Consider the following 19,197-nt stretch of genomic DNA (forward strand, 5'->3'; position numbering starts at 1 on the left):
GTTTGTAATATGTTTCCATTGGCTTGTGTTGAGGACATACATTTGTAAGTTATTTGGCTTTAGGATTTTACACCTCGATTATGCATCTCGTTTAGCACTGCTCATTTGCACAAGGAGGTACAAGATCTTCCTCTAGTACTGTGGCAAGCAATGAACTCTGCTGTTCTCCATCCTTTTCAACACCTAATTCACTACCGTATTGTCAAGAAAGATAGATGATTCTCTGTCCATAACATTACGCAATGGAATTATGTCACTTTTCGCATCTATGTTTAATACGTGGTGAATTTACAACTTTATTGGCTTGCCTTATTTCGTCTAGTGGAGATTCACTTTGCAGTGTTGCATGGAAGATGTTCAACCTGCACTCACATCTTGCAATGTAAAGAGACTGCTGGGTTGGTCAGTGCCATCACAAGATGTTGATAGTTGCATGAATACTGTACAGCAAGCGACAGATTACTGAACATATCACATTGCGCAAGGGGACAGGAACCCCTCCCCACTTCTTGTAGGTAGCCTACCAGGGTGTTGCCAGAACTGCTCCTACCCCAGAAATGGGGTGAGGGAGTAAGGAGGTCCCCAGTCTCTGGGAGTGGCTTCTATGTGGACCTTGGTGCAACTGTCAATCATCCAATGCCTTCACATCTACTTTCTGGACAGAGTCAAGAATTTTGTTTAGGACTACTAGAACCAGAAGACCATGCGGTAGCTGAGGACCACAATAGATTGTGGAGGGAAGACACCACACAAGATGCATCAGCAGAGATGCCAGCAACCATGACAACCCAGTAAAACCAAAGAAAATTGGACTCAACGAAGCCCATGAGAAATAGATCACCAAACGAACACCACCCTTACCAAAGTGCACAGACTGTCCAAATTACCATACACGGAATGCGGGAAGGACTAACAGGTTTTTAAAACTGTGCAAAGCCATGACTCAAGCACATGGGAAGGAATAGAATCAGAGTGGTTCTTAGTGTAATGTTGGAAATAGAGCCAAAGGAGGGGAGAGAAGTGGCAAGAACCAGAGAGTCATGGGTAATATAGGCCCATACCAGAGAGCAAGAGTGAAGGTGTGAGGCTGAGTTGGGTTTAGGAGGAAAGGAAACGTTGAACTAGAAGGGATAAGATCGGGCAGAGGAGATAGAGGGAGTGAAAGGAGCATCAGAGAGAAAGAGACACAGATAGAGAGAAAAGAGAGAGAGAAAGAAAGATAGATGGAGAGGGGGAGAGAGAGAGAGAGAGAGAGAGAGAGAGAGAGAGGGGTGCATACACCCATTCTTGAAGTATACAGACACTATCCTGGGGAAGGATGGCATACCCTATAAAGTCCCAGAGAGATTAAAATAGAAAAGGCCTACACATTTAGGTCCTCACCAAAAGCTTAGGGGGGATTAGAAAGTAGGGGTTACCAATCTCTAGTCTTGCCTACCACCATGGTGAACAGGGAAGCCTGGGCAAGAGAGCCCAACGGAGGATGCAGAATATGGTAGACAAACCCATTCGATTGGAAAATTGAACACCCATCACAAAGAGGAAAGCACTATTTTGACATTTTTTTTACAAATAAAAACCCTGCCCCATCTTTTGCAGGCTGGATATTATTGAAGCCGTCCTGTGACAAGGGTGTCACCGTTGGATGTCCAGGCCCTGATACAGAGGCCACTCACTGCCCAGAAAGATTCAGAGGACAGTTTGATTAACAAATATCACCTGATTACCTATGAAAGCTACACAAAAGCCACTGGTTGCGACCTACATGGAAATGAGGCAGAGGTGGTCTCACCGAGAGAAGTCAGTGGTTAAAACAGATCTCCTTGTGGATGTTAGTATGAGCCCTTATGGGAGAATCACCACCAAACTACTTGTACTTTCTGGCACAAAAACATGTTTAGGACAAGGAGCCAAGAGTAATAAACTGAGACTATTAAGGAGAAGTTAAGGTCATCCTCTTTAACCTGTGGAACAACACCTATTTAATAAAAACCCAGCCAACCGATTTCCCAGTTAGTGTGAGGGAATATCCTGATCAGGAAGATGGAGGAAGTCAAGGATCTAGATGATACTGAGAGGGTGGCAGCCAGTTTTGGGGGGATGACTGAGACCCACAAAGAGAGACAAACGCTGATGGGTAAAGTGGATCCAACGTCATTGGAAACGCAGAGGCTCACAAGTGGATCCACTGCTGGAACAGGTTTATAAGTCCCTGGTGTTAGAAGAAGAAAGCAAAAAGATAACATCCCCTGCTTCATAGAAAAAGGGGAATTCCTATACACAGTTGATGCAAATGGAAATGGGGGTGGGATCAATCATTATCAACCGCTGGTCGGAAAAGCTATCCAGGTGGGCGGAATGGAAGTGGCAATTGTCAAACTTATCGTTGTACATATGGTGCTAGAAAAAACCCAGAAGAATATGCTCACTCTGTTTTACTGCCCCTGAGTCTATGTATTTATCAAGTAGTTCTGCACAACCTGCCCATACGTTAGAAGACCTCTCTGGATGATGTTCCAAAGGTCCCACTGCAGGCTTAATTTATTTTTGAAATTCGGCCCCTGTAGTCATCTTGGTCATCATGGATTACGTGACCAGATACCCCTAGACCTTCCCTCTGAAGAGCAATTCTATGTTGGTGATCCTGAAAGTGTTGATCACTTTGTTTACTTGAGTGGGATTTCATTGCGAGATATTGAATGACTAGGGCTGCAGCTTCATGTATGAACTAATGAGGGAGATGAAGAATGTCATACATATAAAGACCTTATGTATCTCAGTTTACCACGCCAAAACAAATGGGATCCACACTGAAACACATCTTGAGAAGACCGGTAAACGAGGAGGGGAGCAACTGGTATGGCCTGATTCCATGGGCTCTCTTCACTGTACCAAAAATGCCACAAGCATGAACCTGATTTTATTCTTTTGAATTGGTACATGAGTGAATCCCCAGAGATGTACACATCATGCAAAAAGAATGGGAAGACCCTGAGAATCAGCAAACCAGTGCCCATACCTTGGTATGTAACACCCACAAGTGCCTTTGAAACAGTCAGTAGCTTGATAAAATACCACATCCAAGAAGCCCAGCCAGGCAACATAGCGTACATAATTAGAAAGCCAAGCTATGGACTTTGCAAGTGGGAGACAAGATAATGGTCCTACTAACCACAACCCAAAATGAGTTTCTCACAAGGTGGCACGGACCCAACGTCATTAAAGTGGTGTCCATTCTGATGTTCATGGTCCACTGAGCAAATTGGAGGAAACAATGCCATTTATACCAATTCAATAAGCTTCAAACCTGGAGGGAAAACAGCAACCCCCTCCCACTCACCCACTATGAAAACAGTTCCTAAGAGATACATCTACCAATACTTATACATGGGGTAACATCTCCCCCCCCAGTTTCCTGTTCAAAGCCAGACAGACTTAGAAAAGTTCCTGGAAGATCAACCTGATGATTTCTCCACTGGGAAGGGTGATTCAGCTTAAACCCTACAGTCCACCATAGGCTTGGAAAAGAATTGGTCAGGAGGTGTAGATGACAATTCGAGATTTGGGAGTTATTGCAAGATCTTACATTTACTGGTTCTCCCCAACAGTGCTAGTGGTGTAAATTGGCCACACCAGGCACTTTTGTATGGACTTCAGAAGGTTTAGTGAGTTGGATGCCTGTCTGATGCCTTGCATCAACGTATTAATGGAAATGCTGGGAACTGGCAGGCTTATATCCAACCTGGACCTTACCTAGGGATATTGACAAGTACCCTTGGATCCGGATTCCAAGAAAAAGACATCCTATCCTACTATTTAGCTGACCGAAAGTTCAAACTGGTTATTGACCATGCACACATAGGATGGATGGTTCTCAACAAGGATACACACCTTAGAACTGTCAGTTAGTCCTAGCCTTACAGCTATATACTTTTTCATTCAAACACAGAGCTGCTGAACATCAATCCCTATCCAGATTCCCTCAAGTAGGTAGCAATTCCGAGGAGGAGGGCTTGGAAGAAAGGGTGGAGACACCCGTCAGTGCCAGGAGCTTAACCCTGTCAATCACTCCTGACCTTAGGGAATTAAGCTTACCTGGGTAAATGCAAGAGGGGTGAGTGAATTGGGAGAGCTGAGTCCCTGAACTCCCTGAGAGTTCTTTGTAAGTTGACTTTGATGCCAATGTCAATCACCCAATGCCTTGCCATCTCGTTTCTGGACAGAGTCATCTTTGTTTTGCTTTTTAACTACAAGAGCCAGAAGACCAAGGAGTATCTGAGAATCACAATGGTCCACAGAGAGAAGCCACCACTCAGTATTCAGCAGCGGAGACCCCAGCAACCATGATAGCTACTCAAACGCAAAGAAAATGTGACTCTGCAAAGTTCAGTGGACATAGAACACCAAGAAACACTGTGCTTCTGAAGCACAGAGACGGCCTGACACGTTGCACACAGTAAGGGGAATGGCTTACAGGAGGTTTCAAACTGTGCAGAGCGATGAACCATCCCTGTGGTAAAGCAAAGAAGGAGATTGGCCCCTAGTGTCAGGTGAGATAGGGAGATAATGGTGGGGGGATGAAAGGGAAGAACCAGGAAGTCATGGGTATAAAAGCCCCTAGTAGAGAGTCAGAGCGAAAGATGTTCGGGTTAGGTCAGAATGTATAGGGGATGGAAGTTGGAGCAAAGTGCTGATGAGTGGTTTTGGATGGTGGATGGAAGTGCAGGTAAGATGTTGACCGTGAGAGAGAGTGTTACCAAGTACAGAGAGAGAGGTTGTTATTGTGAGAGTGTGTGTGGGGGTAAGTGTGGTTGAACAGGGGTGTGGGATTAAGAAGAGCATGAGAGAGGGGGGGGTTAGAGCAGAGCTAGTAGAGGAGGTTGGAGACTGGCAGCTGTAGTTGGTGGTGGGGAGAGAGTTTAGACATTGTAGGGGAAGGTTGGAGACATGCAGTAGTAGTTGGTTCAAGAGAGAGTGGCAGTGAAAGAGCGTGATAAGATGAGAGATCAGAGGAACAGACAGGCATGGATAGACAGGACAGAAGTGGGAGTAAGGACAGGGAAATGAGAGGGAGGAGGAAACAGGTGGGAGTAAGAAGAGAGAGTGACCAAGGAAGACCAGAGGTAGAGAGAGGGTGAGAGAAAAAGCGGGAGTAGAAGGAAAATATGAAGTGGAACTCAGTGTGATTAGACCAGGGAGAGGAGAGAGTAGGAGCAAAAGGAGAACGAGAGAGGGAGAGTGTCTGTGAAGGCACAACCCCAGTCTTTAACCATATGTCCACCATCCTGGGGAAGGATAGGATAGTCCTAGACAGTCCCAGAGGGAGTCATATGGAAAAGGCCTGATCCTTTAGGCTCTCAGCTTAAGCTTAGGAAAGATTAGAAAGTACAGAGTCACCGCTTTCTGGTTTTGGCTACCACCACGAGGAATAGGGAAACCTGGACTATGGTGGAGGGAGCTCACAGGAGGACAAGGGATTTGTAAGAGAAAAAAGAAAAGATGTATATATATATATCAAAGCCACCTAGTAGCCATCACTGGAAGCCACAGCATCAAGGCATTGTTGGTATGCAAATTACCTCAAATGCAAACCTTTTTCTCCAGGAAATTGTCTTTGTGTATGAGGGCAGTGCTATCTTATACATAGCTTATCAACCCAAGACAGATATTTTGCAAGGCTGTCAGGACAACTACATACCTGGTTTCACCCGTATTAGGGATCATCAGAGCATTATAGTCCTTGTGGTCGGAGCAATTTGCAGCATGTTTTCAATTGCTCATGGGAAAAATGCTGTTTTAGCTGACACAAAATGCAATGAGTTCCATTATTTTTTCAATAACACGCCTTTGATTAACAAGTGCAAAACATTGCATTTAATTTATATGTCAATCACACCCATTTCAGAAAGAAGTGTGGCTATTTAAGCAAATAATTTGTGGTATGTCTTCATTTTGTCGAATAAATTTGCTGCAATGTCTACTTATGCCTCTCTATGAATGTTCTTCACCTTTCTGAAACATAGTATCTCATGAAATTGCTACATTCTGACATTTCACACATGATGAATTTTAAAAGGCTTTCCCTCCACATGTTGGCAGTAAAATGTCATCTCATGGGTATCTCCCATGCAGGTTGATGGCTTCTATTCATGCATGTTGATGTGTTCTCTTACAACATGCAAAGTAGTCAATGGTGTACCAAGTTCTGGCGTGGCACCTGAATGTCTACATTTTTCATTTTCAAAGAACTGAAAATGGATATTGGGCATTCCTGTTTTGCCAACAGCCCTAGACTTCTGGGAATTCTGGAATGCTCTCATCACCTCCTGAACTAAATCCCGTGGGTGCAATATCTTTCTTCCAAATAGTTGTATATACCATGATTTAAAAAAAAAAACCAATATAGACGACATTGTTTGCGGGACAGGGCACATCTGATATTGTGCATGTCTTGTGTCAATCGAGTAGGCTTTTTCTATAGAGAGCGGTAACTTGGCAATGAGATGAGCTCCCATTGGGCTGTACTGCGGCACGTTGGCACGGTTGGATGTTGGCTTCATTGTTGATGAAAATTGAGGATCATGACTCGTCACTCAGGCATCCTTCATACAAAAGTACATTTTGAATGTATAATAGAACAACTACGTGCACAGATGGTATGCATATTGTGTTAGAACAGGATTTCAGTAAATTATTTTTTTTACAATTCCATGATGTAGCTTTCTATGGCACAAAAAAAAGATAGCAAAAATTAGCCCGTAGCAGATAAGCAAAAGAATACACATGTGCATGCCTTGAAATACTGTGTAGGATCCTTCAAACTCAATTGCAAATGACATCACTCTTTAAAAGTTCCCAGCCATTTGCCGTCCCTTTCTAGTAACTGTACCCTTGGTGTTGATCTAATGTGTCTATTATTTAAAAATGCACTCATCAGCATCTCTCAATGCAGGATCCGGCAAAGCTGACGTTTCCCTGATTATCTGAAAACTCCTGGGGCCTGATTCGCAGAAGTGTTTTAGAATGGCGCAATCCCATAAGGAAACGCTATGTGAATCGGGCCCTTTATATTTTCACCACAACCTAGTACGCACTTTACGCTAACTGCTTAGTTGAAAGCTTGCACTTTCCACAAAGGCATCAAAGCACACCCATTCCCTGTCCATGGCCAATTATTGGCAGGACAACTGATATCCGGTTAAATACAAGCATGCAGCTCCTTCCAACACAGAGACTCAGAAATGGGAGATCTATTTTATAAGGCCTTGCCTTGTTTTTAGACCTATAAAAAAAGAGGAACAAGCATGTGTTCAACTATAAATATGTATAATTAAGGCAGAGGGCCTCATTATAAGTTTGCCGGTCCGGGAACTATGGTACCGGTAAGCTTGGCGGTACCGTAGTTCCCGAACTGGCAAACTACAAGTTGTGATCGCGGGTGCCTTTCTGCCTGCCAGGTTGGACTTGGCGGGTCGAAAGGCTCCCGCAAGCACAGCTTGTCAGATGCACCGGCTCCGTTATAAACAGATACGGTGCCGGTGCATCCGACCTCCCCATTCCCATTCAGCCCTATGGGGCCGAATGGGAATGGGGAGCATCTTTTTTTTCCAGAGCCTGCAAATGGGCAATCACCGGGTCCAGCGGGGCCATAATGCCCCAGTAATTGCCAATTTGCGGGCGCTGGAATTTTTCAGAAGTTCGGCAGCAGCCTGCCGGTTTTATCAGCAAGGCTACCACCAAACTTATAATGAGGCCCTCATTATATTGTATATTGGACCCAGAAGGAACGTGTATCTTGTCTTTCTCATCCCATGTGTGTTACACTTGATTTGCATTGTGTTTTTGGATCTACAGGTTGTCTGTTGCTGGATGGCCTGCACAATCTCTCGGGAATCACTCATGGCAATGCCTGGCACATAATGATAGTGCATGGCCTAATGATAGCAACACTTGCAAATGGAGTGGGTCTTTTGCATATGTGACAGTGGGCATCATTACAAGGTTGGATGTAGCCTAAGGCTACCTCCAAACTTGCAAGAAAGTCTGGCACCCGCGAATAGGCAATTACCGGGGAATTGCAGCCCCGCTGGACCCGGTAATTGCCCTTTCGCGGGTGCCGGAACCGGGTGATCTCCATTCCCATTGAGCCACATGGGGCTCAATGGGAATGGGGATGCCTGTAGCACTGGCACCAATCATAACAGTGCCTATGCTACAGGCATGCTGTGCTCGCGGGTGCCTTTCATTCCGCCAGGTCAGACCTGGCGGAATGAAAGGCAGCCGTGAGCACAACTCAGAGTTTGCTGGTCCGGATACAATGGTACCAGCAAGCTTACCGGTACCGTTGTATCCGTCCCGGCAAGCTCGTAATGAGGCCCACTAGCAGCTGTCTGGAAAATCCCTATCTAATATGTATTTAAAAGCCAAACATATTGGCTTTGACAATGCTTATTTTTGTCATGATGGACAAATAAAAGGGGATGCCCAGCTCTTTTGCTTTTTGTATAATGATATGATGAACACTAAGGTGTAGATAATCAAGCTAATTTCCAGGGAGACACTGCTGACCTTCCCCGGGTGGGGTGTGTTCCACTAGTGGGTGAATATCATTTGAGTTAGTGAATTACATTGTTAGGTAAAGCAAGGTCCTGTCTTTTAGTTTTGCTGCATTTTGGTAGTTCTTGGCATGCTGTTATACCTGTTCACGCAGGTTTAGAAGCTTACTTGAGTGATATTGTTTTGATACATTTTATGACTATACCCACGAAAGGTCTCCAAAGGCAGTACAATTTGTAAACTATCAACGCCATAAAAACCTCTTCCTCAGTGTTTAGGACTTTAAAGGAAAAGTAGTGTCACTTCCTAGTGTACACTTCTCGTGTTAACAATGGTAGCAGCAACGGGGGGAAGGTCTTCTGAAGTGATGTTTCATTGCACATGCTGGGGGTGTAAAAAGAGATGTGTTTTCTTCTGGTTTTGTCCGTCATCCAAGCATGGACTGCAAGTGTGGCTGTGTCCTGACTGGTTACGCTGCCTTCACCTCACGGGCGCGGTAGCCTTCTGCCATGTAAGGTGGGCATGTGGAGGAGAGACAATATATGTCTGAGGTTGTGAAGGTGATGCAAGCCTGGTTGGGCAGACAGGGCAGAGCAAGCCGAGTGGGCATCAGAGGTCCATATGCCTTGCCTCTCTTGATGAGCTGTGCCTAAAGCTGTCACGTTGCCCATGCGAGAGCCCATTTATGGTCTGGGCTTGCCTGCATTCACTGCAGTTTGGAACGTTATTCACTGGAGTTTGAGGTACAAACTTGAAGTCCAGTCGTGGATGCTTGCGGGAATGCCTTGCCTTTGCCTTTCATAAAGGGGAGTTTCAGGTTGAGTTGTACATTAAATTGAAAATATCATTTGGCATTAGGATTTAAAGGATAGTGGTTGCACTATTAGACATGCGGCAATTTGTTTTAATGAAGACATTTTCACCATGCAAAGTTTCCTACTAATTAAGTTTTACCACCTCCACAAAAGATTTTACCACCTCAGTTAAGTGTTTGTAGAGTGGGTTATTAGCGAAGCATTGTTATGGTCAGGACTATAATTTACACAAATGTATGTATTTATGTAAATGTATACATATTTATTATCATTTGTATGCACACTGTGGTTGTTCAGACCAGGTCACTTGAGTCAAAATGATTACTTTCATCTGCTTTGTTTGAAAAAGCATTGCAAGATTTTGGAACAACTTGTATTACTTTATTTGTGGTCAACTCTTGACAACTGATGGCATTGTGTGTCTTCTTGAACATTACTCATTCTGCAGCTGGGTAACTGTGACATTTGATCTAAACCAGAGAAACTCGAATCTCTTCATTAACCAATGTAAGTTACATTGATGATTTAATGTCTGTATGTTTGTGGGTCGCAAACTATAACTCTTTTTTTAAATCAAAGTACCTAGTGAATGACTGCCAGTATAGACAGCTACTGAGAGCTATGTACGATGATTCGAAAGCAGCAGACGCATTCATAGCAAATTAAATTATTTCTTGTGTGCAGAATACTTTCTTTCGCTGAAACCAATTCAGTGTTGGGCACGAATATAATGTTTTCATTATTCCGCAGCTTCAACACTGCTTCTGCAAATGACAGGGATTTTAGTCTTTAATGAATCTCTGTGAAAGATGAGCCGTCCCGGATTAAAACCCGCACAAATGATCCTTTGCCACCTGCACTGATTATATCAATGTAACGATGCTAGAACAAGACGCATGCATACACTGCGACATGAGTTAACACTGTACTACTTATGACCACAGATCCTGATAATCGCCTGAGTTTGAAAGATCCAACATAGTATCTCCTGAGCCGAGCCGTGAAGAGTGCGTCCTTTCTAGTACATGCTCCGCTACCGACGGCCAAGTGTAGACCCAAAGGTGATAACATTTTAAATGTGACACGGAGGATTACCCAAAGTTTTTGTTAAGGATTGCGTGTAATTTTAAAATGAAATAGCCTTCAAGTCTACAAAGCGCATTCACAATGGCGTGGCTGAAATGTGTGACTATAAGAAATGGATCCCAAAGCTCCGGCCAGGAACCATACACCACGATGCCATGTCAATGAGTCCTCATGCGTGCGTATGTTACAGCGGGCACTTGCCGTCAGGACTTACTGGGCTGTACATCTGATTGAACAACTGCTCGGCTTGCTACGGTGGCACGAGGTGGGGAGGGCACAGGGCGCAGACAGGAAAAGAAGGAAAAGATCCAGTAAAAGAACATTAGCCGGACAAATCCAGTGCAAATGCACAGAAGAACTTGCCATTAAAACCCAACATTCCATGATAAAAAGTGAGCAGTGTGGAGGAAATCCATATGTTGACTTTGGCTCCAAGGAAAGAATAGCTATAATACAACATTCACATGTTTTTGCAGCTTTCCTTTTTGATGAAAAAACTTCATAAAAGGGGAAAGTTGTCCACTTTTGAGTGCTGTGGTTGAACAGTGAATCATTAAAATTGATGATGACAAGCAATAGAATTTATTGCCAGGGTTTCCATGGTGCCAGTAATAAAATATCAATTTAACTTTCTCTTTGTATGCAGTAATTATTTGTTGTGTATGATGCACGAATGCTAGTCCATGTGTCATGCACTATGCACAATAAATATCTCACAGAAGATATAGGCGGGCGTTCTGGTGAGAAACCCATTTACAAGTCAGAATAGTGACATTTACGCAGCACAGAAAGATCAAAATTCGCAAATTGAGAAAATGGTATTAGGATTATGAAAAAAAAAGCAGTAAGACAACTTTCCTTTTAAACAATTACCGGTTTCCACAGCTCAGAACATGGCACAGGAATATTGTAAACTCAATTAGCATCCACATACATTCCAACATGGAAACCTAAGGAAAAAACCTGAAAAATACATTATAACTTTGCCCCCGCCCTTTTGATCAATTAGCTTCTCGCACTTCTATTTATTGTCTTAAGACTGCCCGCGTTGCTTTTAGAAATCGCAGGACGGCCCTAAAGCAATTATAATCAAATCTCTGCAAAAAAAAGTCTAGGAGAGACCTTCACTTATACTTATAAAAACATTCAAAGAAGAGGCAGTCTTTCAGGCTCTGTTGATATTTTCTCAGAAGCTGAAGTGCTGTAAAAAAGAGATGGTTAGCCAATCACGTTGAATCTTATCAAGTTACCGTGTCGTAAATCCTCTGAAGGAAATGCTGTTGAAAATTAAACAAATAGTGCTTATTGCAAGGCGCTCCAGCTGCTAACATGTTAATATAAACTGTTTCAATGCACAGAGCTGTGGGAAGGTCGTTGTTGGATGATGGTGGCGGAGTGTGCAGGTTTTGGTTTAGGGGATAGGGCTGGGAGCGGGAAGGAGCTTGCTCTGGAAATTTGAAAGCATTTGTGAAACCTGGGGTCTCATTACAGAAACGTTGCACTGGTGCAAGTGTCATTTTGCATGCTACTAGCATTAGGCATTGAATTGCACTATCGCATAAAACATAAATGGGCTGGTATTAAAGAGACACGCACCAGTGCATTGCCCTAGAGTAAATGTCATATTCTTTGAATGCATTTCTGGATCAAAGCAGAGGACTTGGAACAACATTGCCCTTGTGAAAAAGGCATTCAAATAATGTGTTTTTTTTTTTTTAATTCTCAATAGGGCACTGTTTGCCCTAGTACTAATTGCACTACCGCCCATGCAGCCTTACTTGGCGAGCGTTTACACACATGCACACATGCCAATACCCCTGAATAGCCACCCACCACTCAAATGTCTGTATCATATCTACACTACGAAGAGCAAGGGTGTGGGCAAGACATGTCTAGACATTACCAAATGTATAATACCACTGGCAGAAACTGGCAAAAAACAGCTGTATTCTACCCACCTCATCTTGAGAATGATAACGTGCTGTTTGACCATGAACAGATGGTTTTTCCCAACCATCAGAACGGCAAATAGAAATTGTCTCTTATCTTGCTGTGGAAATGGTACTGATAAGAGAACTGGACATGCTGCCCATCAGAAAACATATCATGCACGCTGAGTCTTGCTTAGCTCTTTGTTGCGTGCAGTACAATCTGGAGTGTATGTCCTCTGCCTTGCTAAAGCCGTGTGTGGCAAGGGTACACCGGAAACATTCAGAACTTTGACATTGCCCTGCTTATGAGCTGCCTTAGAAGTCTAAGGTCGTGAACCATGACGTTGTTTAGGGCTGGGACTGCCCCGTATTGCGTTATGCTCCAATAAATGTGACCTTTTTGTTTCCAAATGTATAACAATTGTCTGTGTTTATTAGTAGGGTAGTAATGGTTATGGTCTGTGCTCTGACTACCCCCCTGGAAAGGGGGAGGGGGGCCAATGGGGGTGACACCGCTAAGCGTGCATGATATGTTTTCTGATGGGCAGCATGTCCAGTTCTCTTATTAGAACCATTTCTACAGCGAGATAACAGACAAGTTCTATGTGTCCTCCTGTTGGGTGGTAAAAACCATCCATTCATGGTCAAACAGCACGTTATTCTCAAGATGACCCCGCCTGACCGTTCCGGGCCATGATGTACAAATTTAATTATCCCTTTCCCCCAATCCCAAACTTACCCCAACAAAGAGCGCACTTCTTATATCCCGTCCCCAGGCGCGCACCGGATGTGCAAGCCCTGTGGACGCCCGAGGAAGGTGGGAGTTCCCTGCACTAGGGAGGTGGTGGCCAGAGTGGCGGCCCACTATGTGGGCTATCCATCTAGCGCCCCCTTCGGGGTCTTGGACATCCCCATATTCTTGCATTATACTTTGTTTAATATATCAGGGAACTGATTGTCTAACTTGAGGAATTTGCATGTTAGAAATATTCACAGTGATTTTTTTTTTTTTTATAAAAGAGAATTTGAGTTTATGTTTTGCATTTTAATTTACAGCATAAATGATTTTACACATATTTTATACGTTTTCCTTATACTTTCAATGCACAAAACTACAATTTCATTATATGCCAACTGAACTTATTATTTTAACTTATTTTGGCTATTGTTGGCAGGTGGAGAGTCTGACTGTATCTTGACTGTAATGACCATTCAATAGTGTAAGTATCCAATGTCTACAACAGGGGTCTGCAACCTGTGGCACTCCAGATGTTTTGAACTATGACTTTCATGTGCCTTGCCGTTTGACTATGCTGGTTGGGGCTGATGGGAGAGAGAAATGTTGCAGATCACGGGTCTGAAATGTGTGCCTTAGCCAGAACTGCCAGGTCAGGTAGGTCTATGTTTTGTCAGCATTAGATTGAGCAGCTGTCTAAATCAAAGGTAACGTGTTAAAGCTATTCCTTTCATTCAGCAATGACATAGTGATCAGGTCTTGATTTCCAGTTTGAATCTCTTCCATTAAATAATGACCATTGCTTGTTTTTTTGTATAGTGTTTGCTATGTTTCCCTTTTCATAGCCTTGTAAACAAAGGCGTTACTATTGCAAGATCCAATGATATTCAATGTATTGACCTTGGAAGATGGAAATTTTGGGAAATTGTTAAGTCGGTCCTGCCAGGATTCGAAACTGTGAATTGTAAAGAGTGACGACAAATCTCAGCATCAAGCATCTCACTCCCAAGACTACTGAAAGCCCATGCAGATGTTTTGTTCAACACCGCTGTAAAGTGTGGAGGCTTGGCTGCTGTGTTTCAGTCACTTGTCCTGGAGAACTCTGTCTCCAGCAGTCATGCTTACAAATAAAAAAGGTGCCCAATTCTCTGATACGAGATTGCTCAGTAATCGCTGAACTGGGGCAATAACTTTGGCAGCTTGTACCTAAAATAGTTATATTATATCATATTATATATTATAACATATCATGTTACGGTTGTCTTCCATGTAATTTGGACAATTGAAATATTGCGCTATTATAGTCTAAGCTTCACACCCTCAGAGCCAGGCAAACCCTTTTCCGTCAGGTTAACGGGTCTCCTTTGCAACCTGTTTATCTGTGTGACATAAACATTAGGACCCCCAAAAATGACCGATGGTATGGGTCATCCTCCCTTTGCTAGTGTACTTGACACAAATGCACTTTCCTTCTACTGTTTGGGCTATGTTATATTTAGGTGTCTTCTGGTCCCTTACACTGTCTGCAGGTATAAAGAAAAGGTGTTGTTCTTCAAAAAAATCCTTTTCCAGATAGTGCCAAAGTGAGAACTGGGGTGATCCCAGTATTTAAGGGCCTGATTCACAGAAGCGTTTTATAATGATGCAAACCCATAGGAAAACGTTTTGTGAATGCAGCCCCAGGTGCCCACAGTAGGTGAGACTTGCAAACAAGTCAGTAGCACCTGCCGCCTATCGGTTGCAGAACCCTTAAGAGCGAATGCGCTCAAGCCGTGGCATTGGGCTGGGCATCAATTACTCTAAGGTTCTAGTGAGTAGCTTCAGGTGCCTTTCAGTGCCTAGGAGGTTGCTTTGTTTTCCTTCATGAGAACTGCAATATGTGTCGCTGCACAAAGCATTGTCTGACGCATGGGTGTAATTTTAGGGGGACACAGGGGTGTTTGTCCCCCCCAACGTTCATGGCTCGCCATTTTGTCCACATTCATTTGGCTGGGGCAACTTTTCTTCAGATGTCATGCCCCTCCTCCCCCAACATTTTCAGCAAAGTTATTCCACTGGTCTGACGCCCAGGCTCAGCTACATTTAGCCAAAATACAACAGGGGTCTTAAGTGAGGGCATCTGCCATCAAGCCACAAAAAATAGCCGCAGTCAGCAAAAGGACATAAGCCGACGGCATTTCTGAATCACAATTTTTAGTCTTTTCAGAACACATTCTTAAAGTGGTCCCATTTGCGTAGAGTGTGTAGCAAATGGAGGGCTTTAGGATGCATTGGCCCAGATGCACAGTGCACAAAGTGCTCAAGCTGGCCCATGATGCCACTCTCCATTTAAGCTGAATGCCATTCCAAGCCTGCCAGCATGTGAGTCCCTACGTACGCGCTGCATATTCAACTGTGTTAGCCGGGGTGAGTTCCCATGGACTCATGAATTATTGGTCCCTCGGTATAGTAACATGTTTGCATTTGTATCTGGCTCCTTTCCAGCACATCATTCTATCATTCTAAAACCTTATCCTCTAATAGGCCATATTAATGTCCAAATGCTGCTCCCCCTTTTCAACACGACGCACTGAAGCCTGGCAAACGGGCCAATCAGATTCGACCGCCAACCATAATACAATGACGGCGCTCTCGCACTCCCTCCACGGATGATAACGCCGGTTATCAGGTTTCTCTTTATTATTCGGTTTCGAGCTTTATCGGTGCTCTCTGTCACCCTAATTATGTGTGCATGAAGACGATGGCATGGTTCGGCTAATCGACGTTGGCTCACGGCTGGAAATGAGCAGCACGCGGGGATGAGACGAAAATGCCATGATCACGACTTCAGCCGTGTCTGCATTCGGCCGTTGCACTGCAGCAGGAAGCGCATCGTGCTGTACCATCTCATAACACGTACTTTTACAAAATCTGCCCTCTTGGACTTTTTTATGAAATGTATTAACCTATGATTAAAGCACTGTTGGCAGAGGTTGAAAAGCCACAACCTCATAAAAATGTAATTCGAGAAAGGCAAGAACTAATCATGTGTGTTGCCAGGAGAGTGGACGCTGCTCATTGTTTCATGTGGCCCTCTTATTTAGGAGTTTTACAAAGGTTACAGCATCTCTTTTGTGGGCGGAAGGGACGCCATTTTAGGCTAAGAAACGTATTTCATAACTGCCAAAGAGGGTTTGGTTGCAAACGTTCCCCAAAGCAGCTGCATCTTTGGTGACTTGGACATTTTACAAATGGAGACAAGGTGACCTCTTATGGAACAATATAATATTTTATAATGTTTTGATGCAGAGCTGTTATCGTTACTTAAAATCTCAATCCTCACCTGCCCGTGGTTTTGTAAAATGGCAAATTAAGACTCTCGCGTGAAATTGTGTTGCTGTGTTATTATGCCGCAGCCGCTCTAAATTGCACATTGTGTTGGTGAATTGTCGGAAGATTATCGGTTCCACGTGTTGTGTGTGTTTGTGTTAGATTTTAAATTTGTGGCAGGTGTGGAAAAAATGGCTACAGATTTTTTTTAAAAACATGACAAGTGGAATTTATCATCCAAAACGTGCAATAATCGCCTGCGTGGCTGAGCCAAATTGAACCATAACAATGAAGACACGACATTCCATCCCAAAGTGCACATTTCCCCAACCCAGTGATGTTCATGTAATCTAGCCCGGACTTGATTTTCTAAGAACTATGTAGTTCCTATTGATCATAAAGCTAAAATATGAAAGCGGGTTCAAATCCTAACGGTTGCCCGCACTGTTGAGAAAATAGCACAAGGTTCTGTTTCGTGTCATCCAGTGACTTGAATTGCTGTGCAGCATGGGCTTACATCTCATCGGGCGACACGTGGTTCACACCAATTTTGAGTACTTTTGCCAGGATGAATTTTAAAGGTGAGAATTACATTTGCGGCGCTGTGATTTTCATGGCAGCATGACAAGTAAAGCAGACCCCTGCTTAGACATTTCCAGAACAGACATCTCCTGGCAGCCAAACCTTTCTTGTGATATTCCATCACCAGCATGCACAGCCATTGGCTTTATTTATTTATTTATTTAATGCATTTATGTCACCTTTGCATTCCTAAGGTTTAAGTACAGCCAGCGTGGTAGGGGCAGCTCAGTGATCACGCTCTGCAATGCTGCATGCAATCATCAAACTCAAGGAATCCATGTGGTGGCCGACCAGCTCCTTCCCCACCTTCTCAATGAGGATAGAGTATGCTGGCTTGTGTAACAAGCTCAGACCCCCACCATTTCAGAGTATAAAAAGATCTTTGGCCCAACTACAGCGGAAAGCCCAGGATCCTTCTAGACTTCACAGACGTCTTCCATGTTGGACTTCTAAACCGTGAGGTCGAAAAGATTTGCATTTGGATCTAGCAGCATTTTAAACATATCCCTACTCTCTCATCGCAAGTCGCCACCGCCTGTGCACACAACTTTGAAAACGCTGCTCACCACAGACTTACCTTTTGTAACTGTGCTTCCAACTTACTGCACTCTTCTTTCTTTTGTTCTATGGCTAGTTCCAGTGACTTTAACTTGGAGTCTCGCTTCAGCCCTGACGAGGCCAGCGTGGAGGCATGTTCTTTCAGGTCAATTAAACTCGACTGAAACGTAAGGAAAGGCACGTGTGAGAAATGTATTTGCACCATTTTAGAATAATGTATAGTAAAGATGCGTCCACTTTCTATGCAGTCTGACAAATAAAGGAGTAATACAAGCATATGCATACAGTCTCAAGGTGTTGAGGCTAGGATGGACGTACTTTACATTGTGGTTGACAACACATGCACTTGTTGGTAATTGACACATGTCAATACTTTACATGAGCATGTTCTACCTGTGAATACATCTAACTATAGTATGTGATATACATACAAACATCGATAGTATTGCACACTGTCAAAATTATAATGAAGATAGTTCAAATACCCATGCAGTCAGAGAAAGGTTTAATTAAGTCTATGGGGCCGATTCAGGAATATATGCCTGGTTCAAAGTGAATTTGGACTGTTTAAAAGTGACTCTGCACTGCCGACAGTAACCCTGATTAATGGCATCACGCAAAGTGTATTTTTGCCATGCAAAGTCTGGGTAAAGCCATTTTGTACTGCAAAAATGACTAGGTGCTGACTTTGGCCGGACTTTGCACTGCAAAAATACACTTTGCACAGTTCTATGAATCAGGGTTTGTGTCGGCAGTGCAAAGTCACTTTTCAGCAGTGCAAATTCACTTTGAACCGGACAAATATTCCATGAATCGGTGCCAATTGGAATATACGCTAAAGGTATTGCATACAGAGCACAAATGTGGTGCATTTAGTTCATGTCATGTGGTGATTTGGGGGAACTCCTGAGACTTTCAAGTAGAACAAGCCAGGAATGACTCAATTGGACTAGACCCTACCGGATGTACCTCCAAAGGAGTAGAGGCAGTGGTATTCCACGGGGCCACCATACCCACCAAGACACGGTAGTATATTCACTAAGGGTTCCCAAAACCCTACTTCTTCCCCCAGGGAAAAGTGGAAGACACATCTGGCAATACCTTAGATCAGTTCCATGTGTTAATATCCCTGCAAAAATATTGCGATACAAAAATATCACCATATTTTTGCGGCGATATTGAGCCATGGACCCTGCAGGGGACACCCCTGCATCATTTTTAAAAGTGCGGGGGACACCCCCGCAACACCCGCTCCCACAAATTATCCCCCAAAAATATCACCTATGGCGAGACAAATGACCATATGTACAGCGATATTTTTGGTGGGGTTAATATGTAGGGATACCTTTAGAGCCAGACCCTCAAGCTATTATGCCTGGTATGACTAATCTGGTTGAAAACACTCCAGAATTCCGTTTGAAAACGGATGCTCATAGTCAATCTGCCAATAACATCAGAAGAGTGTTGAACAAGCCCACCAGCCTAGTGTTGATAAGCGTAAGCTCAGAGCTCGCTCTGTGGGATGCATTGACCCACTAGGCTCTGCCATGCAACATCACTATGTGCTGGTGGCACCGGAACCAGCAAAATGGCCGCAAAAAGCCCTTTGGGCGCTAAACCTCTG

At 43.7% G+C, this 19,197-nt stretch overlaps 1 protein-coding gene across 14 annotated transcripts in view; it reads right to left on the reverse strand.

Moving 5' to 3' along the window:
- ERC2 (ELKS/RAB6-interacting/CAST family member 2) overlaps window positions 1-19,197 on the reverse strand; it is a 4,434,974-nt gene that overhangs the window by 2,219,209 nt on the left and 2,196,568 nt on the right. For 9 of the 14 annotated variants that reach the window (XM_069643656.1, XM_069643655.1, XM_069643651.1 and 6 more), the window contains 2 exons: window positions 17,593-17,733; window positions 10,672-10,707 (listed from right to left, as the gene is read on the reverse strand). In XM_069643656.1, coding sequence (XP_069499757.1) covers window positions 10,672-10,707; window positions 17,593-17,733 — 177 coding nt within the window. The remainder of the gene's footprint in view (window positions 1-10,671; window positions 10,708-17,592; window positions 17,734-19,197) is intronic. The other 5 variants (XM_069643659.1, XM_069643652.1, XM_069643653.1 and 2 more) reach the window with 1 other exon arrangement.

This window comes from Ambystoma mexicanum, chromosome 2p (assembly GCF_040938575.1).
Source record: "Ambystoma mexicanum isolate Mex_15411 chromosome 2p, UKY_AmexF1_1, whole genome shotgun sequence".
Taxonomy (NCBI): domain Eukaryota; kingdom Metazoa; phylum Chordata; class Amphibia; order Caudata; family Ambystomatidae; genus Ambystoma; species Ambystoma mexicanum.